Source organism: Amblyomma mixtum, chromosome 6, assembly GCF_055824585.1.
Source record: "Amblyomma mixtum isolate Tamu chromosome 6, ASM5582458v1, whole genome shotgun sequence".
Lineage (NCBI taxonomy): Eukaryota > Metazoa > Arthropoda > Arachnida > Ixodida > Ixodidae > Amblyomma > Amblyomma mixtum.
Window position 1 is genome coordinate 79,041,484 of NC_143017.1, and position 22,390 is coordinate 79,063,873.

The window sequence follows — 22,390 nt, forward strand, 5'->3', positions numbered from 1 at the left end:
TGCGACTTATTGCCCTGTGTGGCCGATTTCCCTAATTAAATCGAATTAACGCCCGGCTCCCGCCTTTAATTTTGAATTCTCCCTCTTACGGTGGGCGGAGTCGACCAACGCAGGGAGTGCCTTTCAGCCAGCTCCGTGGAGGCTTTGCTTTCGCTTCATTTTGTTTTTTAGGTTTCCGCGAATAAATAGTTTCATTTGCAGATAATATAACCGAAAAACAAGCCCGCAGAAATAAAAATACGCGCGGACTATTTGCTTCTACGGATTACTACGTATTACTCCGCCGATGGCAGAGCGGCAAGCCGCCACGGGACTGGGTGAAAGGCACTCCCCGCGTTGGTCGACTCCGCCCACCGTACGAGGGAGAATTAAAAAAAAAAAAGGCGGGAGCCGGGCGTTAATTCGATTTAATTAGAGAAATCGGCCACACAGGGCAATAAATCGAAGTTTCTAAGAATGCTCGGAACATGTAGATTGAGTTCCCGCAGCAAAAAGACGTGTTCAGATTCCTCTTCACTGCACCTTTAATGAACCTCGTAACAGAGCTCATGATGAGACAATGCTTTCGCATTCAAAGCCCGTAAGCAGTCGAAAGTGCTCGCCGTAATTCTTTTCTGTACTGCACTGCAATTCTTCGTCGTGAATCGCCAACCAGCCCATACCCTTGCCCTAGTTTTTAAATCAGCTGCATCCCCTTGAGTGACTGCGTTCAATAACACCGAAAGGTCAAAACGCAATTGCCCTCATATTGCCACCTCATAGCAATCTCCAATGCAAGGACACAGAAAGTTATGTAGTACTTACAGCTGTCTCCGGGGCTAAGTACACCCTTGAAGACATCTTCTACATCCTTGCTGTCCATGTGTGGTAACCCTGAAAGCACAGCACAGCACTCAAAGTCTGTCCACATAAGAAAGTTGTTCAAAGTGAAAAAACAAAATATGAAACATGGCGAAGAAAAGACTGACATCTAGCTATGCAATGAAAAGAAATCAAACTGTCCTGTCACCGTATCCATATTATTACAGGCAAAGGCACTAAAAGAGAAGCTATGCTATAAGTCGGGCTAGAGCAGAGCAGTAACCTAGCACAGTGCCATTGCTTTCTGAACCCAAAATCTAGTTCATTTTAACACAGAAGCAGGATTATTGAATCAGGTTTTAAATGTGACCATCAAGCGTCGAAATGAAAATGCTTTTTTTTCTCTTTTGCGAGTTCCCAATGTAGCATCTAAAAGCTGATGCGAACTTCAGAGAATTACGGAGTTCTCCACGGTGAAGCATGCCACCCACCTGAGCCAGCAGACACCATGCTGTCAACCAGGTTGAAGTGGGGACTCAGCAGCACAGTGTCAATGTTGCCAGAGAGCGGGTCATTGTCCTTGACACCTGCTGAGCCCTCCTCCTCTGACACGCCGGCGCCCGAATGCTCGTTCAGGGTAACATCGTCCAAACCTGGTGGAATGTTCAACAGAGAGGGGCAATGAAGGCCACCATGCAATCTGGCGTATATACTCTCCAGGACTCCCCAATAAAGTCTAAAACGAAAAGGAAGTGAAATATGGGGCAGTACATTTTTAATAGCAGGCTTCCAAAGAAACCTATCATTAATAAACAAATGAACAAATAAATAACAAGCTCTTTTCTGACCACTCTAAAAATTAAGCTGAGAAGAAAGAAATCCAAGCTAGCCTTTCCGATGCACACAGGCCAAAAGCATTGTCTTCTCACCAGAACCTTGTTTAGAGAGGTCATCGCCCTCATTCATGAGCATGTCCATAAGTTCATCGTCCTGGGGAAGGTCATGCGGCAAGATGTCCTTCAGTCCCAAGTCCTCGTCGTCGCTTCCAGTCTTGAATAAAAAAAAAAAAAGAAACGCAAAACCGCTTAAAACCGATGCAGCCAAGGTACAGGCCAGAGCTGCAGCTTTCTATCAAAAAGATGTAACCGAATATGCTACCCTATCCCCAACTTACTTTGATGGGCGTACAGGTGCCGTCGTCGTGGAGGGCGGGGCTGTCTCCCTTGCTCTCACCGGCTGTGTGAGGAGCAGGGGAGGGAGCGGCGCTGTCCGACGGAACGCAAGCGTCCTCCGATTTCTCCTGCGACGTCTCCAGGACAACGATGGAGTTATCCTCCGAGCGCCCCAGCATAGAATCCTCGTCATCCTCGCTTGGCATGTCGGGTGTCGGTTCCGTCTTACTAGTGACGAGGAGGTCATGGCCGAAGAACGCTTCCTGCATCGAGAGAGGCAAACAACAGACAAATCAAAGGTCAACTCCTGTCTGGAAAAATACACAGTGTCGTGAACAACCTCCTCCGAAGGCTCGCTTGTCTAGGGCTGCATCAGTTGTTTTTGTGAAAAGAGCAATGCCAGGTGTATGAATTCAGACCTCTCAATTAAAAGACTCTGCAAGTTGCATGCAAGAAAGCCGCATTCATATTACAGCGCAGCTCTTAAGCACCCGCTGCTGCATTAAGCGGCGTGCCTCGGTGTAACCAAGTGAACGAGGAGTAGAGCGGAGGATGAAAACGAACACAGAGAGCAGCGAAGGATGAAAGACTGTGGTAACGAAGATAGCACAAGGAAGTAGCAGAGGAGGAGGGTAGGGCGCCAGTAGGCGGCAGCCTGAAGATGGGCTCTGTGGCAATGACCTGCTAAGAGATGGCACCAGAGTAGCACCGCCGCTGTCTGTTCGCCCAAGGCGAGGCTCAGCGGCGGCAGATTGCTGTGCATGCTGCCCAAGCTGAAGCCCAGAGCCACCTCCGTTTAGCACTGCATGTTTCGTACGCAGTCGGCTGCGGTTTAAGTACCGCAGCAGCTGTGCTCAAAAATCGCTTTACCGGGAAGCATAATTACTACCTAATTTTTTATGACTCCTGCATTTTAAGAGAGACTTTGCAGCCATCTGCGGCTGTAAACAAGACGTTTACAAATGCAAGTGTACCATGGTGCACATTATGCTATTTAAGTTTGATCAGTGGCACAGAGATTTTTTTCTTTCTTTTTCTAAGAAGAGGGGGGAAGCCCACCTGAAGGTATGAGGGAAAGCTATCTTCCAAAGGGTTTTTCTTCTTCACTCGCCGCCGACGCTTGGGCTTCTCTGCCGCCGTGCCTGCTGCTGCCTCCACAGCTGGCTCCGGTGTTGGGGCGGCCACGTCTCCAGAGAGTGCAGCCAGGGCTGCCTCTGAACTTGTCTCCCCAGCTGCACACACAGTGATACCGTCATTCTTGTGGGCACACAACAACATGCATGCAGTATTCGACTGTCTACTCAAGCCAAGATGGCCACAGCCCATTCCTGAGCTGTCTTGACTACATCTGAGCAAGAGTTTTATTCCTACTTATTCCTACTGAATAGGTACGTGTCAAACCTACAGCACTGCTCTGAGCTGTGAAATGCTACAGCTGCCTAGCAACAGCAGTGGATCCGAAAACAACACTAAGCAACACATCAGCAAAAAAAAAAGGGGGGGGGGGGGGGGGGGGAACAAATGATGACTACGCTTCGGCACTTCCAACTTGGCAAATGATGATGTGACCATTTGGCAAATGATAGCTACGCTTGCCAACACTTGCAGAGTGCTGGCTTAAAATGGCTCACCAAATGCAGCTAGTTATTAACCTCACCCGATCCCATTGCTCAGCTTTAGAAGTACAGCTTGTCTGCACAGCAGCTGAGTCTAGAAATTCACCATGCTCAATTCCAAGCAATGTTGAAATCTACTAGTTTAACATCCACGTTCAACATCATACGGTTTGGCCAGCACTCACCTCCGGCCAAGGGCAACGTCACGTCTTGTTCCTTGGCAGAGATGCTCCGACTTCTGGCTTTTGCGACAAATCCTCCGATTCCTGACCGAATGACAGCAACACGATGCAAGGAGACTTAGCAAAGCAGTAGCACCAACATTACAGGCATGCCTGAACGCACACTGCCTAGCAAGGATGGAGTCAACCAAATCAATAAAGTGAAGCGTGCCCATGTGCTTGAAAATGAAGCTTTGAGGTGTACAAAAACCAAATTTTGACCACGATACATGCTGGAGCCCCTGGGTCAGTTGCAGATTCGGAAGCAAGAGCCGGAAGCAAACACTAAACGTTTTTCGTGTGGTATTACCCCAATATATCTATTGGCAACCCTACTGCATAAACCAATTGTCCAATGCATGATCACTCACACTAAACAAGAATCATTAAAATCGCTAACAAGCATGTCGCACTAACAGCATCCCAGAGAAGCAGAAGTACAAACACACCGAGCTTTTGAAGCTTGCGTTGGCGCTTCTTCTTCAGCTCGCTCTCAGCATCTTGCTTGGCAACCTCTTCGGAAGTTAACTTTGTCTCCTCGTCTACCTCCATTTTAGGTTCTACGTCCACGTCCAGTAGATCTGCTGGAAGCAATGAACACACACACGGTGACATCAGCAAGCGACACAGGCAAGGTTCAGAATTCAGAAAAAACTCTTGCCCACCAACAGCTAAGTGATTTGTGCAACCGTACGCATCAAGCCAAAGCAAATGACGGTGACATGGAAAGGACTACAACTCTTTAACTATCAACCAAGTCTGTAACCAAATTACCAAATTGTGACACCATTCAAGTGGCAAGTTTGACCCAAGTGGTGGGACAACCGTGGATTGTCAAGCCACTGGCAGCAATGACATGAGCTTGGTACAGCTGTTCAAAACATGGATGTGGCGAAGAAAGTTAAGTTGCAGGGGTGCCACCTACACCTGACTGGACAGCTCATAGGTGGCGCCAGTAGCTGCTAACCTCCAAAAACTGGCCATGGTTGGGCTTTGATTCGGAGCTTTCCAACCGGCGGGATTAAGCGATTCCGGACAACGAACCATGCCGCAAACACACCTTTGCTGCCATCTTCCGAGTCCTCTGTGGACAGTCGAGACCTGAATCCAAACAGGCCCCCAGTTGGAGCCTGCGGTGGCGTGATCGTGCTGCCCTGTTGTGCACTTGGGGGTTGTCCTCCTGACGGCTGGCGCGGCCGTCGCACCCGCTGCCTCTTGGGTTGTTCGAGGGTCAGCGACTTGATTTGCTGCAGACCCGACTCAGACAGAAACACGCCGTCCATGAAGAACTGAGGCACAACCGGCTTGGCAGGCTTGGCTGGCACCGGTGGAGGCTCTGCAACAACAAGTGTGAGCCAACCCCCATTAATTCTATTAAATCTGCAATTAGCACTGTTTCTGTGTGGCAATGGACACAAGCTTTCTACCCAATCTTTTTTTTTTCCCCCCAAGACCGATCGCACTTCTAGTAAGATTTTTAATGCAGCAGTAACGTTCTAGTAAGATTTTTAATGCAGCAGTAACGTTCTAGAATGCTGTTCATGTAAAGCAGGTGTGTGCGAATATTCCATACTTCCAACAGTTTCCAGTATTTGCTATTAAAGGGACTATGAAATAAATTTATCGAGATTACGTAAAGATAGGCAATCCATCACTCGTACCCCAGCGCAAGAATTTTTGAGCTAGCATCAATACAACAAAGTTATAGACAATTAAAAATCACGCTCCACCTCTCCCCCCTCAACTCGTACGCGCGGGGCACCATAAAAAAATAAAGAAAACAGCTCCGGGACTGGGCTCCGCCCATGAATACGTCATTCGCTGACGTTCCGTTTACGACTTCCGGTTGTCCCACTCCCGAGGAGCAGCGTGCGTCGGCAGCGTCTCTCCGGTCTCTGCGCTTTCTTGGCTCCTGAACTCGCGACAGAAAGAGGCAGCAGAGGTAAATTGAAAACATATGCGCGAAGGCAATGCCCTGGATCGCGCTTGCCCAAGGGGGGCGCGCGGTGGCTCGAGCAGACGATTTTCACCGCTACCGGAAGTGTGCCCGTGACGTCGTAGCTGCCGCAGCTCGAGCGAATGACAGCGTGTGGTGGCCTGCCAACGTCATGGGACTAGTGACGTCTGTTTTCCCGATTTTGGTTCCAAAATGGCTCCCTACGAAGACTCCAAACGGCCCGCGAATTTTAAAAAACACGATTTTTAAAAATTCATAATAAATTGCCGGCTCAGTTCCGAAGACTGATGCTTGGTGTCAATGCTTCTGAGCATCACTTCTAACATTTACAAGCGGCTTTTAATTCTTTGCATGGTCCCTTTAAATTAAATTTGCACCGCACTTTCAACTAAATGTTTGGGAGATTCGAACTATTCAAATCTCCTAAACATTTAGAAATTAGGAATTTCTTGTTCATCCAACTTGTATCTTGCACTTGTCAGACAAGTTAACCTGCTCTTTCCTTATGGGAAATACATCAACAAGTGCAAACAAGTCAACTGCCAACAAGTCGCTTTTGCATCGCAGGCGAGCATTGTGATAATGTTCAGATGATTTTTTTTCCTGTCTGGTGCACGCAGGCACTGTATGTGATGGTGGTTCTAGGTGGAGACTCAACTAGATGCCACTCCACCAGTTTGTTTGTACAGCGCGTCGCAAAACGTCTTCGAAAAATCGGAGCAATCGCACTTCTGGCATGTTGTCTAAAGCATTGATTTCGAAGCGCACGCACTGAAGTGGGCGCGTGCGCATCTAGTCCTTGCCGAAATGCGTCCAGGCAGCGCGGCCTCAGTACAGGTTCTCGCAGAAAGAAAGCAGAGACAATCTTCAAACGCGTGTGGAAAAAAATTAGTTTTGATGGCAAAAGTAGCAGGTGCGTGTATTACGCAAAAAGTACACAGTCCCGAGATTTCTGGAGTACCGAGAAAATCATGCCACGGCGTCGGTTTCGAAATGACGAAAAACCGAAGCTGGCAGTTTTTGGAAAATAAATGTTGTTCATGAGCTATCCTGTTCAATCCGTCAATGTTCTGGCCCAATTTCATGACAAAGAAGTTTCTGCTTCAATAAAATTTTTCGCGAGTCCCACAGATATTACTGAAGCGGGATTCGACTGTATTTTTTTGTTTATTATGTTTGATTTGTACTCGGCCAAGCAGCAAGGCAACATTATAAACGTACTACTCACAAACACCCGCAAAACAAGTTCCAGGTTATCATGTTATCAAAAAATGACAGAAGGCAAAAGGGATCAGTATTCCATGGGGGTCATGACAGGGCTCCGCTGAAGACACAGCCATAAGGCTCTATCAGCTGCCTGCCAAGCAACACAAGAACAATGAAGTGCCCCGACTGACCTGGTTCTTTCGCTTGTTTCACAGGAGGTGCAGGCGGTGGGGACGGAGGCGTCTCGGGCCTCGGAGGTGGTGGCGGAGGCGAAGGTGACATGGCAGCTGCCGGGAACACAAGTAGCATCACATCAACAGCGCTCAACAAAATTTCCGCATGCTGGCTCATTCCACAGCCTCAGCTTCAATTAGTGAAGGTAGCACTGAAAATACTGCTTCCAAGGGAAGACTATGCTAGTACTTCCCTAACAGTATCAACCTTCTTAAAGTGCAGTTTTGCCAAAGCTGCAGTTCAGGGGTGAAGCTGGTCTTAGAAAAAAAATGTTTGTTAATGAAGTCACAGTAATGGAATCTTCAAGAAACAAGTAGTTTTGCGTGCCAATTCCAATTATGTAAACTTGCTAGGACACATGCCATTGGCTTATCTTGACATCAAACTATGCAATAAGGGCAAAATTATTATTATGCCTATCATAGAAGTTGAGCTACAGGGTTTTTAATTTGCCACTTCACAAACGGGAAGAAACTGATGATTTTAAAATCCTATAGCTCACTCTCTGTAACAGGCAGGATGATAATTTTACCCTTATTGCATAGCTTGATGTCAAGAGAAATCAATGGCATGCAATCTAACAAGTTCCCTGCAGTAGAATTTCTTTCAAACTCTTGGCAAAAGTTATTTAACATATTGCGTAAGTGCACAAGGACTTCTAGTACATAAAATTAAATTACATATTTGGAATCAGCACAGAAAAATGCATGTTCCTTGAAGATTTCACAGTTGTGACTCCATTAATAAAAATTTATTTCTAAGGCCCTCTTCCCCCCTCAATTAACACGCTAAATGCAGCTGCTATTGATAACGATGCATTCCATCCAACATGCACAACCCCTTATGGGCACTTTCAGCACGTTCCATATGAATACTTATTAACAAGGTTGACAACTTCTGCAGGCAGCAAAATCACACACCATTCAAGAATTGCAATGGCACTGAAAACACGATTTTAGTGACCACAATGTCGCAAGCAAGAGCAAACACATGCACCTATAAATTTTGGCGCAGATGCAACAGTAAAGCCGTATCAAAATCCGAAGTTAGACCCACCACACTATTCCCAACTACTCCATTCTTTTTACAGTCTTCAGACTTCACCAGACAGACCGCACACATACCAGTGTAATCCATCAGAAGATGAGGTGGTAACTCGTCCTTGGGTCGGCAGTAGGGACAGTTGTAACCATATTCGGCACACCTCTCCGCATCTTCTTCAGAAGAGATCTGGTCACAGATGCCATGCATCCAGCTAGGGGCAGAAAAGAGTGAGAAAACAAATCAAGCTCCCGATATTTACAATGTTTGTGGTTTGTTCTCACTTTGACACACTTCATATCATTGTTTGATAACCTGAAGCAGGTAGAGTGATAATGTTAGCAAAACCGCAGTGACAACTCCTGGTACAACACAAGGACTTTTTCTGCACTTTACACTATATTAGCTTTCAAACAATCTGTTTGATGTCAGCAGAACCTAAGATCTTTCTTCCAGTAGAACAACAGTAAAACCTCGATGATTTCAACTCAGTTAATTGAAAGAATTCCTACAGTCCCGTAATTTCTAACGTAAATCCACCCCCTATGTAATACCCTCGTGAAGAGGGCCTTTAGGGGTATCTTGAAATAAATAAATAAATAAATAAATTTGACTGAAGAATTCAAAGTGACGGCCTGCGCCAGCCCGGTTAATCGGTAGATCTGGAGTGGGAATGTCCGATTGCGAATTCACAGCGAAACGGTAAAGTGATGGTTCCTCGGAGTTGCAAGACAGCCCTGCGGAGAAATGCCGATGCCTGATATGGGAAGCAACCCAGTCTATGGCACGGCTTGTCGACCACCAAAACATGCACCTGCACTTGTCCTGGGACACGGCTAGTCCTGCTCGATGCCTACAACAGGATGACTATGAGTTAAGGCTATGAGTTAAAGGTGCACTGAAGAGGAATCTGAACTCGTCTTTTTGCCGCGGGAACTCGATCTACACGTTCCTAGCATTCTTAGAAACTGCGACTTATTGCCCTGTGTGGCCGATTTCTCTAATTAAATCGAATTAACGCCCGGCTCCCGCCTTTTTTTTTAATTCTCCCTCGTACGGTGGGCGGAGTCGACCAACGCGGGGAGTGCCTTTCAGCCAGCTCCGTGGAGGCTTTGCTTTCGCTTCATTTTGTTTTTTAGGTTTTTGCGAATAAATAGTTTCATTTGCAGATAATATAACCGCAAAATAAGCCAGCAGAAATAAAAATACGCGCAGACTATTTGCTTCTACGGACTACTACGTATTACTCCGCCGATGGCAGAGCGGCAAGCTGCCACGGGACTGGGTGAAAGACACTCCCCGCGTTGGTCGACTCCGCCCATCGTACGAGGAAGATTTAAAAAAAAAAAAGGCGGGAGCCGGGCTTTAATTCAATTTAATTAGGGAAATCGGCCACACAGGGCAATAAATCGAAGTTTCTAAGAATGCTCGGAACGTGTAGATTGAGTTCCCGCGGCAAAAAGACGAGTGAAGATTCCTCTTCAGTGCACCTTTAAGGGGGGACACGGCTCTTTGCGGCCGGAAATTGGTCAAAAAATCGCATTTTCAATCTTTTCATTTTCGCGATCCTGAGGTGATTGCGCAGCTATCTACAAATTTTCGTTGAAAAATACCGCCTAATTCATGAGTTATAGCGTTCCAAAGACGTGAAACCGCGCGCGCGGCCCTTTAAATTGAGGTCTAATCGCACCGAACTTTGACTGCCCGCAGTTCGAAAAATACGCGCTCCGCCGGCGCCATTTTGGATTCGTTTGAAAGGTCTCGATTCAGGCTATTTCCATATTCCGGTTGGCAACTATGAGCAAGCCCAAGCAGCGGTCAGCGGCAAACAAAAAAACAAAATTGGGCAAAACGCGCTCTGCTATTGGTTCTCAAAATCACGTGACCAAAATGGCGACTTTTGGTTGGTTGACGGCGTCGACCGTTTGCAGCCCGGCGCCATTTTGTGTGGGTCGGGCTGTCCCACTGTCACGGCGAAGTGAGGTTTGTCGGGCGCTAAGTACAAAATATTTCAATTTACGCAAGTCTTAGTCTAAAAGCACTAAAATATATTGATCCGAAGCGCGCTGGGAACGCTGTATCGTTGCATCCTTGTGTCTACATTCAGCAGCCACGCTCCAGGACGGTCGGATAACGCCGTAACCGGCAATGCTTAGCGTGACAGCGAGGATTGAACACTCATCCTGAGGGAGCGAAAGGTATAGATACGAAGCGCGAAGATGCGAAGATACGATACGCTGCATCGTCGCATCGCATCCCGTTATCTATAATCAGCGACGAAGCGCCGACCCGTTATCTACAATCAGCGATGAGCCGATGCTTCGACGACCTGATAACGCGGGCGCGACGGCGAGGAGTGATCAGGGCGATTCCTGCCGCGTACAGACAGCGTAATCGTGACTGTGCAGATGAAAAAGCGATACCTAAGCAGCTTCCGTTGACAGCAAGCAACCGCGCGATAGATCGAGCTCTCCGATAAACCTGATGACGCGGGGCCAGCGGCGGCCGCGAAACGGTGTCCCGCAAAGCGCGGAATGGAAAACCTTGACGAAATAAATTTGCTTCTCAATGTTTTGAGGGGCAAGATGAGCAAAGAGCACGTATCGTTTGTTAGGGGCTGACTGCAATCACAGCGCCGTTGTGAGGTAGAATCGCGCGCTGCAGCTTGGGGGAGGTCACAGAGCAAAGGCACTCCTCCAAACAATGCCATCTATTCGCCGGCAATTTGGTTGTTGCAACCGCAGTTATGTCGACGGGAAATGGTGCTTTTATATCAGAAACCAGTCAGAGCTCACTTCAGTGATTTCTAGTTACCCTTAGTGCCACAAAAATATGACAAAAACGTTTTTTTCGATTTCTCAAAACTGAAATTTTGGCAGGCACAGAATTTTGGAGGAGCGATATCTCCAATTTTATATTAGCTATTACTACAATTCTTTTAGTGCTAGAAAGATAAATGCACAGGTTGTGCAATAAGGCTAAATTTAAACTACTGCTTCCTCAGGAAAATTTTGGAAATAAATCCTTTGTCTCAGTAGTCAAAATGAGCTTTTTCTCTGTTATGTTTGACCAGCTGTAACTTTCGTCCAAGTCGTCCTAGAATGCTAATTTATGCCTTATTGCACTCCTTGGTGATTCTAGATCATTTATAAATAGTAATCTTCTCTACAAGGTCTTATGTTAATTAACCAAACTTCCTCCAAACAAAAGACATATTTTTCATGATAAATACAAAACTTACTGCTGCAGGGCGAAACTGTTTGCAGTTTTAGAATCAGCACATGAAAATGTACAAACAGTGAAAATTTGGTGTAAATCTGTCCATAAATAAAAAAAATAGTTCTAAGAGGGGTGTCCCCCCTTAAGGTGGCGCACCCCTGAAGCAAGATTTTTGCTTGGGTTTTTTGCCAAGCTTGGCTAATTCGAGAACCTGGTTAATTGCTATACTTTTCACACTCCAAATGACTTTGAGTTAATGAGGTTTTACTTAAAAGCTAGGAAAGACATTTAACCCAAAAAATGGGGAAATCAAGGAAAATTAATTCTGCCATGTGGTGAAGCCACTCACCGTTCACACTGGACGCACTGGATGACAAGGTCATTCTCTTGGTACTTCAGCAGACACAACGGACAGGACGTCTGGCTGGCACAGGGGCCACACTGGGTGTAGTTGTTCTGCCACTGTGAGCCAAAGCCCGGGTCTGTTGCCCCACACTGGAGGCACACGACACACCTGGCAAGGCGCAAAAAAAGAAAAAAAAGCACTCATCACACATCAAGAGACACTCGATTAAAAAGGAGGTAAGTGAACCCGTGTTCCAAATACAACATCTACCGTATAAACGCGTGTAAGGGCCGCACCCGTGTATGGGCCGCACCCCGTTTTCCCGAGGGAAATATTTTTAAGAAAATAAATCCGTGTAAGGGCCGCACCCGAACTTTCCATGACTCAGGCGGGAATAGCCTTCTAAATGCACACGCCGTGATCTCCGCGATCAGCTACGGCTGCGAACAACGGAGCACTCGATCGCGGAGCGCTTGATCGCGGAGGCCAAGCACACTCACAAGAGCTTCCAAAAACCGTCCATGGATGGCGCCCGAGGCTGCAGTCATCATCATCGTCATTTTTTTTTTTTTTTCCGCCACGACTTTTCGCTATCTACATCAGCATCAGTATCGCCAGCTCCAGTCTTTTGTGGCGTGTTCGCGCGTTTATCGCAGTTGTAGTGGTTGTGGCTTTCGCGTGCTGCCGCCGAGTAACTTAGATTTAACACGATGGGCAAGCACCTTATCAGCTACATGGCTGGGAGTTAGCTCTCGAACACGGCAAGCGTGCGGCTGACAGGGAATTCGACGTGGCCGAGAAGTGCGTCCGATGATCGTGCAACCAAAAAGGTGCATTGAGAAACATAAGCTGCAAAAAGCGCGCTTTTCGAGGCAAGCCGTGCGAGTTTCCCGAACTGGAAGAAGAGCTGCTCTGCTATGTGATGGAAGTGCGGAACGACGGCTACGCGTTGACAGCGGACATGCTGCGCGGCTTCTTTTAGACGAGCATGCACCGGAGCTCAGCACCAGCTCTGAGTCGAAATACTCCGTGAGTGACGACTGAACGTATAATAAATGCCGCTCATTCCCTGATTGGTGTGTTTTTACTTTAAAAAAAAATTTTTTTTTCGTACATCGCGTGTATGGGCCGCACCCCGAAAATTGGCCCCCGAATCTGGAAAAAAAAGTGCGGCCCTTACACGTGTTTATACGGTATATAGACGGAGGAAGAGGGAGGGGGTTGGAAAGCAAAAATGTCATTTTGTGGCAAACCTGACACCCCCTATCAGTGCAACCAAGAGTGAAACTAAATCTGAAGTTCTTGTACAGTCATTGAGTGAGAAAAAGTGAAAAGGAAATGAGGCTGTGGGAAGAAAATGAAGATGCACTATCACTGATGGTGGTACTGAAGAATGACAGTATGATGGCAACAAAATGTGACTTGGAGGCAAGAGCCTGTGATGTACTCTTCAGATAAAGATAGTGACTGGCAGCAGTGAATAAGTTGGCTTGAAATTTGTAATTTGAAAAAAAGAGAGAGAGAGAGAGAGAGAGAGAGAAGGAAAGAGGACGCTTTGCAGAAAATATCTCTGGCTAATATCTCTGCGTAAGTGGGAGATGCTAACATTTGCAGAATGTAGAATAGTACTGGTAGAAGCACCGAGCAGTACCGCCCGGGCAGCTGCATGATATCCCTAGCACAAGCCAAAGTTTTCTTCATTTATCATCGTTTTTTTCATTTCACCCCACACTTCCATCATCCTTAGGATGTTGCAACAGGAAAAAAGTTGAAACAGTGCTCCCAATACACCCAGCGCAACGGGATGGAGCTCCCAACAGAATCATAAAATGCGGCACATACAGAATGTTTGAAATACAGAAAAAGCTCGTTAATTCAACCCCTGCTAATTCGAAAATTAGGAAAATTCGAACTGCTAGCTTGGTCCCAGCCAACACCTAAGTAAGTCTACAACGCCGGACATTCGCTAATACGGACACAGCGGGTCTCCCACCAGTTTTCGAACGGGCTCCCGAAGGGAGGCTGCGCACAGGCACAATCGGAGCAGCAAGATATCGTAAAAATAGCCCTATTGAAAACCAGAGTTCCATGCTACTGAATCGCTCACACACCTGACGTGCGTGACAACATGAGATGACGATGAACAGACGGCCCTGTCTCCGAGAACAGTTCAACCGCTTAGTTTTGTTTTTGCTTCTCTGATGTTCTCTGATGTTCAGTGGCCCTTGTGCCCCATGGCTAGAATGCTACTATTAGGCCTAACATTAGGCTTCATGTTGTACAGTTGAAATCACATAAATGAGGTTCCCAATGGATCTGACGAAAAGCCCAACACGAGGCAAAGGAAAGAACAGCTGGCTCAGCCCATACCAGCGGCACTTCCAGTTTCCCTGAGGCACGGTCTCAAGTGGTGGCGACAGACAGTACGTGTGGTAGCTGGTGTCGCACTCGTCGCAAAGCAGCAGCCGGCTCTCATCGTGTGGCTGGCCACAGCCTTCGCACACGGTGCAATCCAGACAGCGCCACCCCTTCTTCAAGATCATCTTTGTCAGCTGGCATCGAGAGAAAAAAAACATAACGATGATTTGAGAGTCTGCGCACATCATTACAAACTGCCACGACCAACAAACAAGAGGACTGTCTGTACAGGAAGGCACAAGCCATTTCGCCGCTTCGTACATTTCTGCAATATGTGCATCCCGCAGCATTGTGTTTATAAACACAGATAATATATAGAAAATATATTCTTAATCGTAAGCAAAAAGGCCTCACTTTGTGGTCACTACTTTTGAATGCAGCTGTTACATGACTACAGATATGTTCAAATTGCCCTGATCTCCCAAGCGGCTGTTCCAGAACTAGTGCACATGTCAGTTTCTGTAGCCCCACCCGGACTGGTGGAGCCCATGCACAAAAAAATGAAGTCCCCAACCTGAGTGTCTTTCAAAAGCGATGAGCATGTTCCTATCTTGACGGCAGACCGAGCTACACAAAGTCGCTGCACATGAGCGCGACAACCACTACTGCTGCTTTAGCACCAGAAGTGGTTGAAGCGGTAAGCACTTCTGGGGATTAGTCCCTCGAGGGGTCAAATTAAGAATAGGAGCACAGTAATGCTTTTCACACTACATGCAACTATGGTGCATTCACTGCAAATGGACCAACAAAACCCTGGAACCAAGGCTGCAGGGACATAATGATGGAAAAGAATGTGAACAAATAACTCTGACCTTTTTTTTATCACTCACTTTGACATTGGCGCAGTAAGGATGGTAGCACTGCCCACACTGAAAACACGCAAGAAGCCTGCCTTCCTCGTCTCGTCCAAAGCTGCCGCACATTGCACACAGGTCCTGAAAAAGACGATTTCAAAAGTGACCAAAAAAAAAAATGCAACAGTTGTGGTCCACCCCCCAACACTATGTGTATGCAACACATGTATGTGCAAACAGGAGGTCACAACTTTGCTTCCCCCCTCATCTGCCTTTGAAGGCGTTGCTTTACTGAGACACTGCTCTGTTGCATTGTGAGTTACTGTCGCCTGACATAAAAACTGACTTCATCACAACAACAAAGCATCACTTCAAACTGCAGAATACAATCAAAATTTACAGTGAACCAGGCTCTTATTTACTTGAAATACATTGCAATGACACTTCTGCTTAGAAGCAGGAATTGAACAAGTGACCATGCAGTGCCAATACTGCAAGGCCCAGAAGGCATTCTCTTCAAGCACGCAGAAAAGTTTGTTCAGTTTAACTGTTTCCACTTTAGCCATGATAACAGAAGTTTGAAGTCTTCATATGGGAGCTATATAGCCAGACAACTGGATGCCTTTACCCAGTTCTCCACACATCAGTACTCGGTATGTTTAGGGTGGGCTGACTTCAAAATGGACAGTGCCTGCCAGCACAAGATTCACATTTCGATAGGCATCATCTATAGTGCCTAAAACCCAGTTCTCAGCTATCCTTCCTAATTCGATAAATGCAACAGAAGACTTCCCAAAGAACAAGCATCCTCCTATGACATATTCAGCGGTACCTGCCACAATTTTGAGTGAATGAGGTAGTCAATGTAAAAACGCAAAATAAGCACAATTCAGCTGTAGAACTATGGAATAGGATCCCAGACATGTTCTCTACATTGCATGGATGAAAGTCATAAAATTTGTACCACTCACTGGGAATGAAAAAAAAATCCAAAAGTTACACCCCAACAAATCTGCTCTGCTTAGCTTTTTCTTTTTTTGAAAATGTGGGAAATCTAAAATAACAGCCACACAGATCCTTCCCCATTTCATGCTTTGCTCCTGCAAGATTTGTGCTACAGAAATCGCACCCAACGGTAATATCCATCAATCTTGGTAATTGCTATCCACCTTGATAACTCTAGCTATCACCAGTGCTTCCCAACTAGTCTCGCCTGCGACACACCTAGGTTTAAAAACCAGAAGCTACTGGCTTCTTTACCTGACTCAAAACAAATTCATCGTTAGCCGAGAAGATGACCATCTTGTTGTCCCTGGCTGGTTCATCTTCCTGCTTCATTTCTTTGGCTTCGGGAGTGGCAGCAGTGGTTCCCTGCGAGCACACATCAAAGGCAGACGTGAGCCAAAGGAGACTCCAGCATACAACTTGCACCAACCCTCGCAGCAACTGAGTTGTTACAAAAGCCCCTTTCAGATGCAGTGCATGATATTGCATAATAAGATGCAAAAAAGACTTTTTTGTCCTAAACCTTCATCACTGTCACATTGCAAGTGTCATTCGATTAACAGCACACCAGAATATCTTTTTTCTCGAAACACACAGCCCAGTGGAAAATAATAAAACAAAGACAACTTTTGTATCACCTTCAGAAGAGCACAACTTTCCTGTTACAGTTGAACCCCTCAATAACGAAAGCCCTCAAGAACGAAATTCTCACGGCAACGAAAAATTCCGGCGCCCCCGGCGAACTCCCATAGGGTTCAATGCATTTGTCCCCTCTCAACAGCGAAGGGTTTTTAAAAAGCAGTCCCGCATTAACGAAAGTTTGAGGCAGTGATCTGCAACATTTTTTCGGCACATCAGCCAGTCGGGAACATAGAATGGGCAAAACTGCAGCAGCACACTCATCCGACAAGTCGGGCCCGTTCATTTCACCTGCCAACAAGCACCGGCGCAGCCATTTTTGTTTACTTTCGGTTGGTTCGGTAATGATGATGATAGCAAAGCTTTTTTTTTTGCCCGCTGAAAGCGGATTTTCGCTAGCCCGTCTGTTGGCGACTACGAGTGACGAGTGACGAGTGACGACGAGTGACGACAAAGATTGCGAAAACCAAGCACAAGGTAAGCAAGTAAGCTCGCGTGATGTGCTTGATGCTTTTGACGTTATCCGGACTTTTCTCGGCGACCACGACGACGACGAAGCTATGCATAGCTTATCAAGCTGCGAAGCCAGAGTCGTCAAGCTCTTGCACAGCAATGTCAAGCAGAGCAAAATAAGCGACTTTTTTCATTAAATTTTCGTTCTGCAAGGTAATGGGTGTGCTTATTTGTCTATTTTCGCGACAGCGAAATTCTCACGACAACGAAAAGGTTTTCCTGCCCCGGCGGTTTCGTAATTGCGGGGTTCGACTGTACTGCTCTTTAGTACGCTCATCAGTAAATGGGTTTACAGCTCTAAATACTCCCCACTCTATAATCCCATAAAGTCAAACCCGGTCATTTTCAACTCTCATATAATTCCATACAGTGAACGACACATGAAAGAGTAGCCTGTAAGGGGTGCTTTCCCTCAGTGCAGAGTGTGCCCCGCGCAGAGACAACACATAGCACGGCAACCTCAGCAAGAGCTCTGCATTACATGACTGCACCGTTGTCAGCACATCAGCAGAAAGCGCATGTGGTGGGATTAGTCCAGAGGCAAAGGTAAACATGCAACTTCTGGGACTGTTATAATGCAGGGCCCGAAACGATGAGATGAAGGTTAAAGAAGACAGAGCTCCCAAATGTACATGGCAAGCATTCCGTTAGCACTAGTTTCTACAAGTATGCCTAGTGGTGTTACGAGCCGAAAACCAAACTAACCAATCTTGAAACTGGTGACATGTTAATGTTTACACTCTGCTATGGCTCTCATAAGATAAGTGGCATAACCTACTGTTACAATACAGTCAATTATGAAGTGCTAGTTGCAAATGCATGGCCCTCACTTCGAACTACAATTTACCTCCACTCATGGTCTTGGCGTAGCCATGCGCCTCCCGCACGTCCCATAGCTTACTTGCTTTGCCATGCAAGAATTCATCTGCTTTAAAACTGCACTTTTTGTAGCATACGAGCCACACACTCTAGCTAAAATAAAGTTTCCCACGAAGAACAAACAAGATGGCAATGAACCACCACAATGAACCACAAAATGGCAATGAGCCAGACCTGAGAAACGTTCCAGGAGGGGTAATAAGACTTGAGCTTGGGTTTTGGTCCACGCTTCCTACGGAGCTCCGCTGCTTTCGCTCTTCGTTTTGCAGCAAACTTTCCACCAGTTGCCTGAAAACAAGCAGCACATTGACCTCTGGTGTAGAAGTCACACACCTCTTTCCAACCACATGTCAAGTGTTCCAAGTCACAGTAAAGTCACCTTACCATGGTCTAGAGATAGAGAAGCTTACTGTATTACTAGCCGTTTAGGTAGCACACAGGCAATTACATAATTATGAGTGAAGTCCATGCCAGAGTGAAGTCGATGCCAAGTCCAGTTATAGAAAGAAAAGAGCAAACTTGAGAAAGTGCCAAAAACATAACCGGAACCAAATGCTTCCAGGGGCCTATACTCTCAATGTCATGTATAGTGAACTGGGCTTGGCTAAATTTCATGGTTGCGCTTCCCTTAAGCTTCCATTAAAGGTACAGTGAAGAGGAATCTGAACTCGTCTTTTCGCTGCGGGAACTCAATCTACACGTTCCGAGCATTCTTAGAAACTTCCGACTTATTGCCCTGTGTGGCCGATTTCCCTAATTAAATCATTCATTCATTCACTCATTTTATTTCTACTCTTGCCATATAAATTACCAAAACAGACTGAACCCATAGCCAGAGGCTAGTGTGGGGTTCAGAAACAAAATATATGAAGGCAATGACACAGGACTTGCGAAAAATGAAAAGCACAAAATCCCGGCGAAAGACCCAAATGCATCATACAACAAGGAAAAAATAAAATAATGTGCATTTTACAGCAGAATGAAAAAAATCTTTCATGAACAACATGGTGCAACCGACACAAACCGAAGACAACTGTCACATATGTCAAATAAGGCTCATGAAGTATGTTCGCAGTGCTCTATTTGTTTCATGGGACTGTTTTATTTCTGGGGGTAAAGCATTCCAAACCTTGGCTCCTGAAAACTGCACCAATCTTTCGCTGTAAATGTTATAATTCGGTTTCTTGTGAGTCGAGAAGATGAGCGAAACAGGGAGGTATTGAAAGGTTGAAAGGAGAATTAACGTCCGGCTCCCATCAATTCTCCAATTCTCCCCGTACGGAGGGCGGAGTCAACCAACGCGTGGAGTGCCTTTCAGCCAGTTCCGTGAAGGCTTTGCTTTCGCTTTATTTTGTTTTTTAGGCTTCCGTGAATAAGTTTAGTTTAGTTTATAGGGTTTAACGTCTCAAAGCGACTAAGGCTATGAGAGACGCCGTAGTGGAGGGCTCCGGAAATTTAGACCACCTGGGGTTCTTTAACGTGCACTGGCATCGCACAGTACACGGGCCTCAAGAATTTCTCCTCCAAAGAAATTCTAGCCGCCGCGGCCGGGATCGAACCCGCGTCTTTCGGGTCAGCAGCTGAGCACCATAACCACTGAGCCACCGCGGCGGCGATGCTTCCGTGAATAAATAGTTTCATTCACAGATAATATAGCCGCAAAATAAGCCCACAAAAATAAAAATACACGCGGACTACTTGCTACTACGGATTACTGCGTATTACTCCGCCGATGGCAGAGTGGCAAGCCGCCACGGGACTGGGTGAAAGGCACTCCACGCGTTGGCCGACTCCGCCCACCCTACGGGGAGAATTAAAAAAAAAAAAAAAGGCGGGAGCCGGACGTTAATTCGATTTAATTAGAGAAATCAGCCACACAGGGCAATAAATCGAAGTTTCTAAGAATGCTCGGAACGTGTAGATTGATTTCCCGTGGCAAAAAGACGAGTTCAGAGTCCTCTTAACTGCACCTTTAACCTGCCACCTTACAGCTGATCATAAGCAGGTGCAACGATCAGGAATGTAAACTATGACATCAGCCATCGGGGGGCACATGGCAGCCCCATGTATGCATGACGTCAGACACACCAGTAACCTTCACCACTAGCTAACGCAGGAGCCAATGAAAACACAAAACATCTACAATCTATTAGGCGATGACTTGACAACCCTCCATAGCTCCCAAGCATGCTGAAGGCAAGGGTACCTGAATCTTATGGCACGTCTTCTTGCCTCTGGCACAATCTGTCACTGAGACTTTCATCAGCATCAAAATGATGCCAGTGGCCAAGTTGTGCTACCCCTGTGAAGTGCTCTACAAGCAGGGATTTGACAGTGTCACCCACCAAAACGAAGCGGAATACACTAATGCAACCTAAAATATGTGACCACGATTCTACTCACTCTAGTACGCCCAACACCGAATCTCCGCTTTCCTGGAAAGCGGGCAAATGGTGGCTTTCCCAACGAATGATGAGACGGAGGAGGAAACTTTGCCTCATTCTCAGGAGACTGCATGCTTGCTGAAGATGCCTGCTGCTGCATTGCAAAAGAAGAAAACAAAACATTCACTCCAGAAATGCAAAGCTGTCACGAGGTGAAGGTCAAGCAAAAATGCTCAGACTGAGATTTCGTACACATTTCAAGGCCACACCTAACTGCAGCTCTAAACAAAAAAAAAAGTGCTATTAGTGGATGCTTCATGCAAGTAATTTTTCATGACCCTTTTTACTCGAGTTGATAATGTCAAGAAGTATCTACAGTGAAATTTACATGTCGAAGGGAGTCAACTGCCCCTCTGCAATGCTGCCAAGCAGCAGCACAAACATAAGAAACCAGATGAAACCCATAAGATATTTGCCATTCTTTGTTTAGCTGTCTCCTTGCCAGCACACGCCTCAGTCCATCTGCAGGCCAGTTGTATAACTCTATTAAATTTGCAGTATACGAAGCAACACGACTTACCTGGACATCATTGTCATTGCTGGAACGTGAGTCATCATTGCCACATGCTGCAATGTCTTTCTGTGGGCTAAACATGTAATCGGGTGAGCCGTCCGACGTCGGCGTTCGCACTGAAAAGAGTAAAAGAGAAGTAAATGTAAACCACGCTACAAACACAAACTGTGGGAAAGTCAATCAAATAAAAAGCCCTGAAAAGATAGAAAAGAAAGGAAATGCATAGGCTACTGGACTGAGCTCCCAAATATTTCCCTGAGGTATGGTAAATTCTTGCTGTCAATAGATACCTGAATAATACATTCATTTGGCCCAGCCATGCAGCTTACTGCAACCTAAAGTATGCAGTCCATGCAAGTCAGCAGCCCCAGAATGGAGGTGCGAGTAAAAAAAAAAAAATTTTTAACTAAAAAGAAAATTTTTAATTCAACTTTGTGTTTTGGTGTGTTCTATAGATCTTCACCTGTTCTTTCATGCATTTGGTTAGGTCTTCTTTTTCGGCGGCAACACTCCATAGACAGCTGACTCTGACGTTCCCTCATAGCCTCAGTCGCTTCGGGACGTTAAACCCCCATAAACCATAAATAATAAAGTGTATAAAAGTCGACAATGCTCGTAAAGTTAGTAAAAATTGCAGTTAAAACAGCTGCTACGACTCTGGAAAGTGCAAATTCCATCGTACCTGCGCTTCGGTAGGGCTCCCGTAACACGAACCTATTCTAACACCTGTCCCGTATTCTTGCAGGTATGTAGGCCTAGCCCTCCTCTCCCTAAAGCACACTTCGACAGCCTCGCGTTCCCCCGAAAATGCAGAATCTTTTTCGCTCCAATAACAATACGCACGACTGGCCCAAGACTGCCCCTTTAAATCACGTGGTATGATTAGGGGCCCGCCGTTGGCTGCGATGGTTCCAACGCATGGTCGGCCGCTTTAAGTCGGCCACTTTAAAGGGGCCCAGAAACACAATCTTAGTTGGCTGTTTTGCCTGTTGATCGCATACAGTTAGTTATAATGGTGCTATTATCGTCGGTAATACCGCGTATATTACGTTTTTTAATATTTTAATGTCCTCCCGAAAACAAATTCATGGCTCTGATGGTGTCGCCACACAGTGGCGGGATTTTAGCAGCGGATATGACATCACCTGGCGCGAGCTTGATGATCGGACAAACAGTAAATATACTGCAAATTGTGTGAATAGAGACACATTTTGTCACCTGTCTGCGTTTAATATGAGATCAACAAAAACAACTTGTTTGTCTTAGATAAAAGCCCAGCAAAAGCAAGTAAAATAAAAAATACACCACCAGGGGCGCTCTGGTATGGAAACGACGCTGCCGGTCTCAGCAAGAACGAGTTACAGAGAGCAG

At 46.1% G+C, this 22,390-nt stretch overlaps 1 protein-coding gene across 8 annotated transcripts in view; it reads right to left on the reverse strand.

Moving 5' to 3' along the window:
- The window catches only part of LOC149339478 (uncharacterized), a 156,815-nt gene that overhangs the window by 102,617 nt on the left and 31,808 nt on the right, over positions 1-22,390 (reverse strand). For 5 of the 8 annotated variants that reach the window (XM_089548261.1, XM_089548265.1, XM_089548263.1 and 2 more), the window contains exons 15-31: positions 21,026-21,135; positions 20,465-20,599; positions 18,236-18,349; positions 16,286-16,396; positions 15,044-15,166; positions 14,184-14,365; positions 11,817-11,981; positions 8,332-8,462; positions 7,165-7,260; positions 4,871-5,146; positions 4,260-4,394; positions 3,775-3,855; positions 3,033-3,205; positions 1,976-2,236; positions 1,731-1,851; positions 1,293-1,454; positions 805-873 (exon numbers count right to left, since the gene is read on the reverse strand). In XM_089548261.1, coding sequence (XP_089404387.1) covers positions 805-873; positions 1,293-1,454; positions 1,731-1,851; positions 1,976-2,236; positions 3,033-3,205; positions 3,775-3,855; positions 4,260-4,394; positions 4,871-5,146; positions 7,165-7,260; positions 8,332-8,462; positions 11,817-11,981; positions 14,184-14,365; positions 15,044-15,166; positions 16,286-16,396; positions 18,236-18,349; positions 20,465-20,599; positions 21,026-21,135 — 2,445 coding nt within the window. The remainder of the gene's footprint in view (positions 1-804; positions 874-1,292; positions 1,455-1,730; positions 1,852-1,975; positions 2,237-3,032; positions 3,206-3,774; positions 3,856-4,259; positions 4,395-4,870; positions 5,147-7,164; positions 7,261-8,331; positions 8,463-11,816; positions 11,982-14,183; positions 14,366-15,043; positions 15,167-16,285; positions 16,397-18,235; positions 18,350-20,464; positions 20,600-21,025; positions 21,136-22,390) is intronic. The other 3 variants (XM_089548258.1, XM_089548260.1, XM_089548259.1) reach the window with 3 other exon arrangements.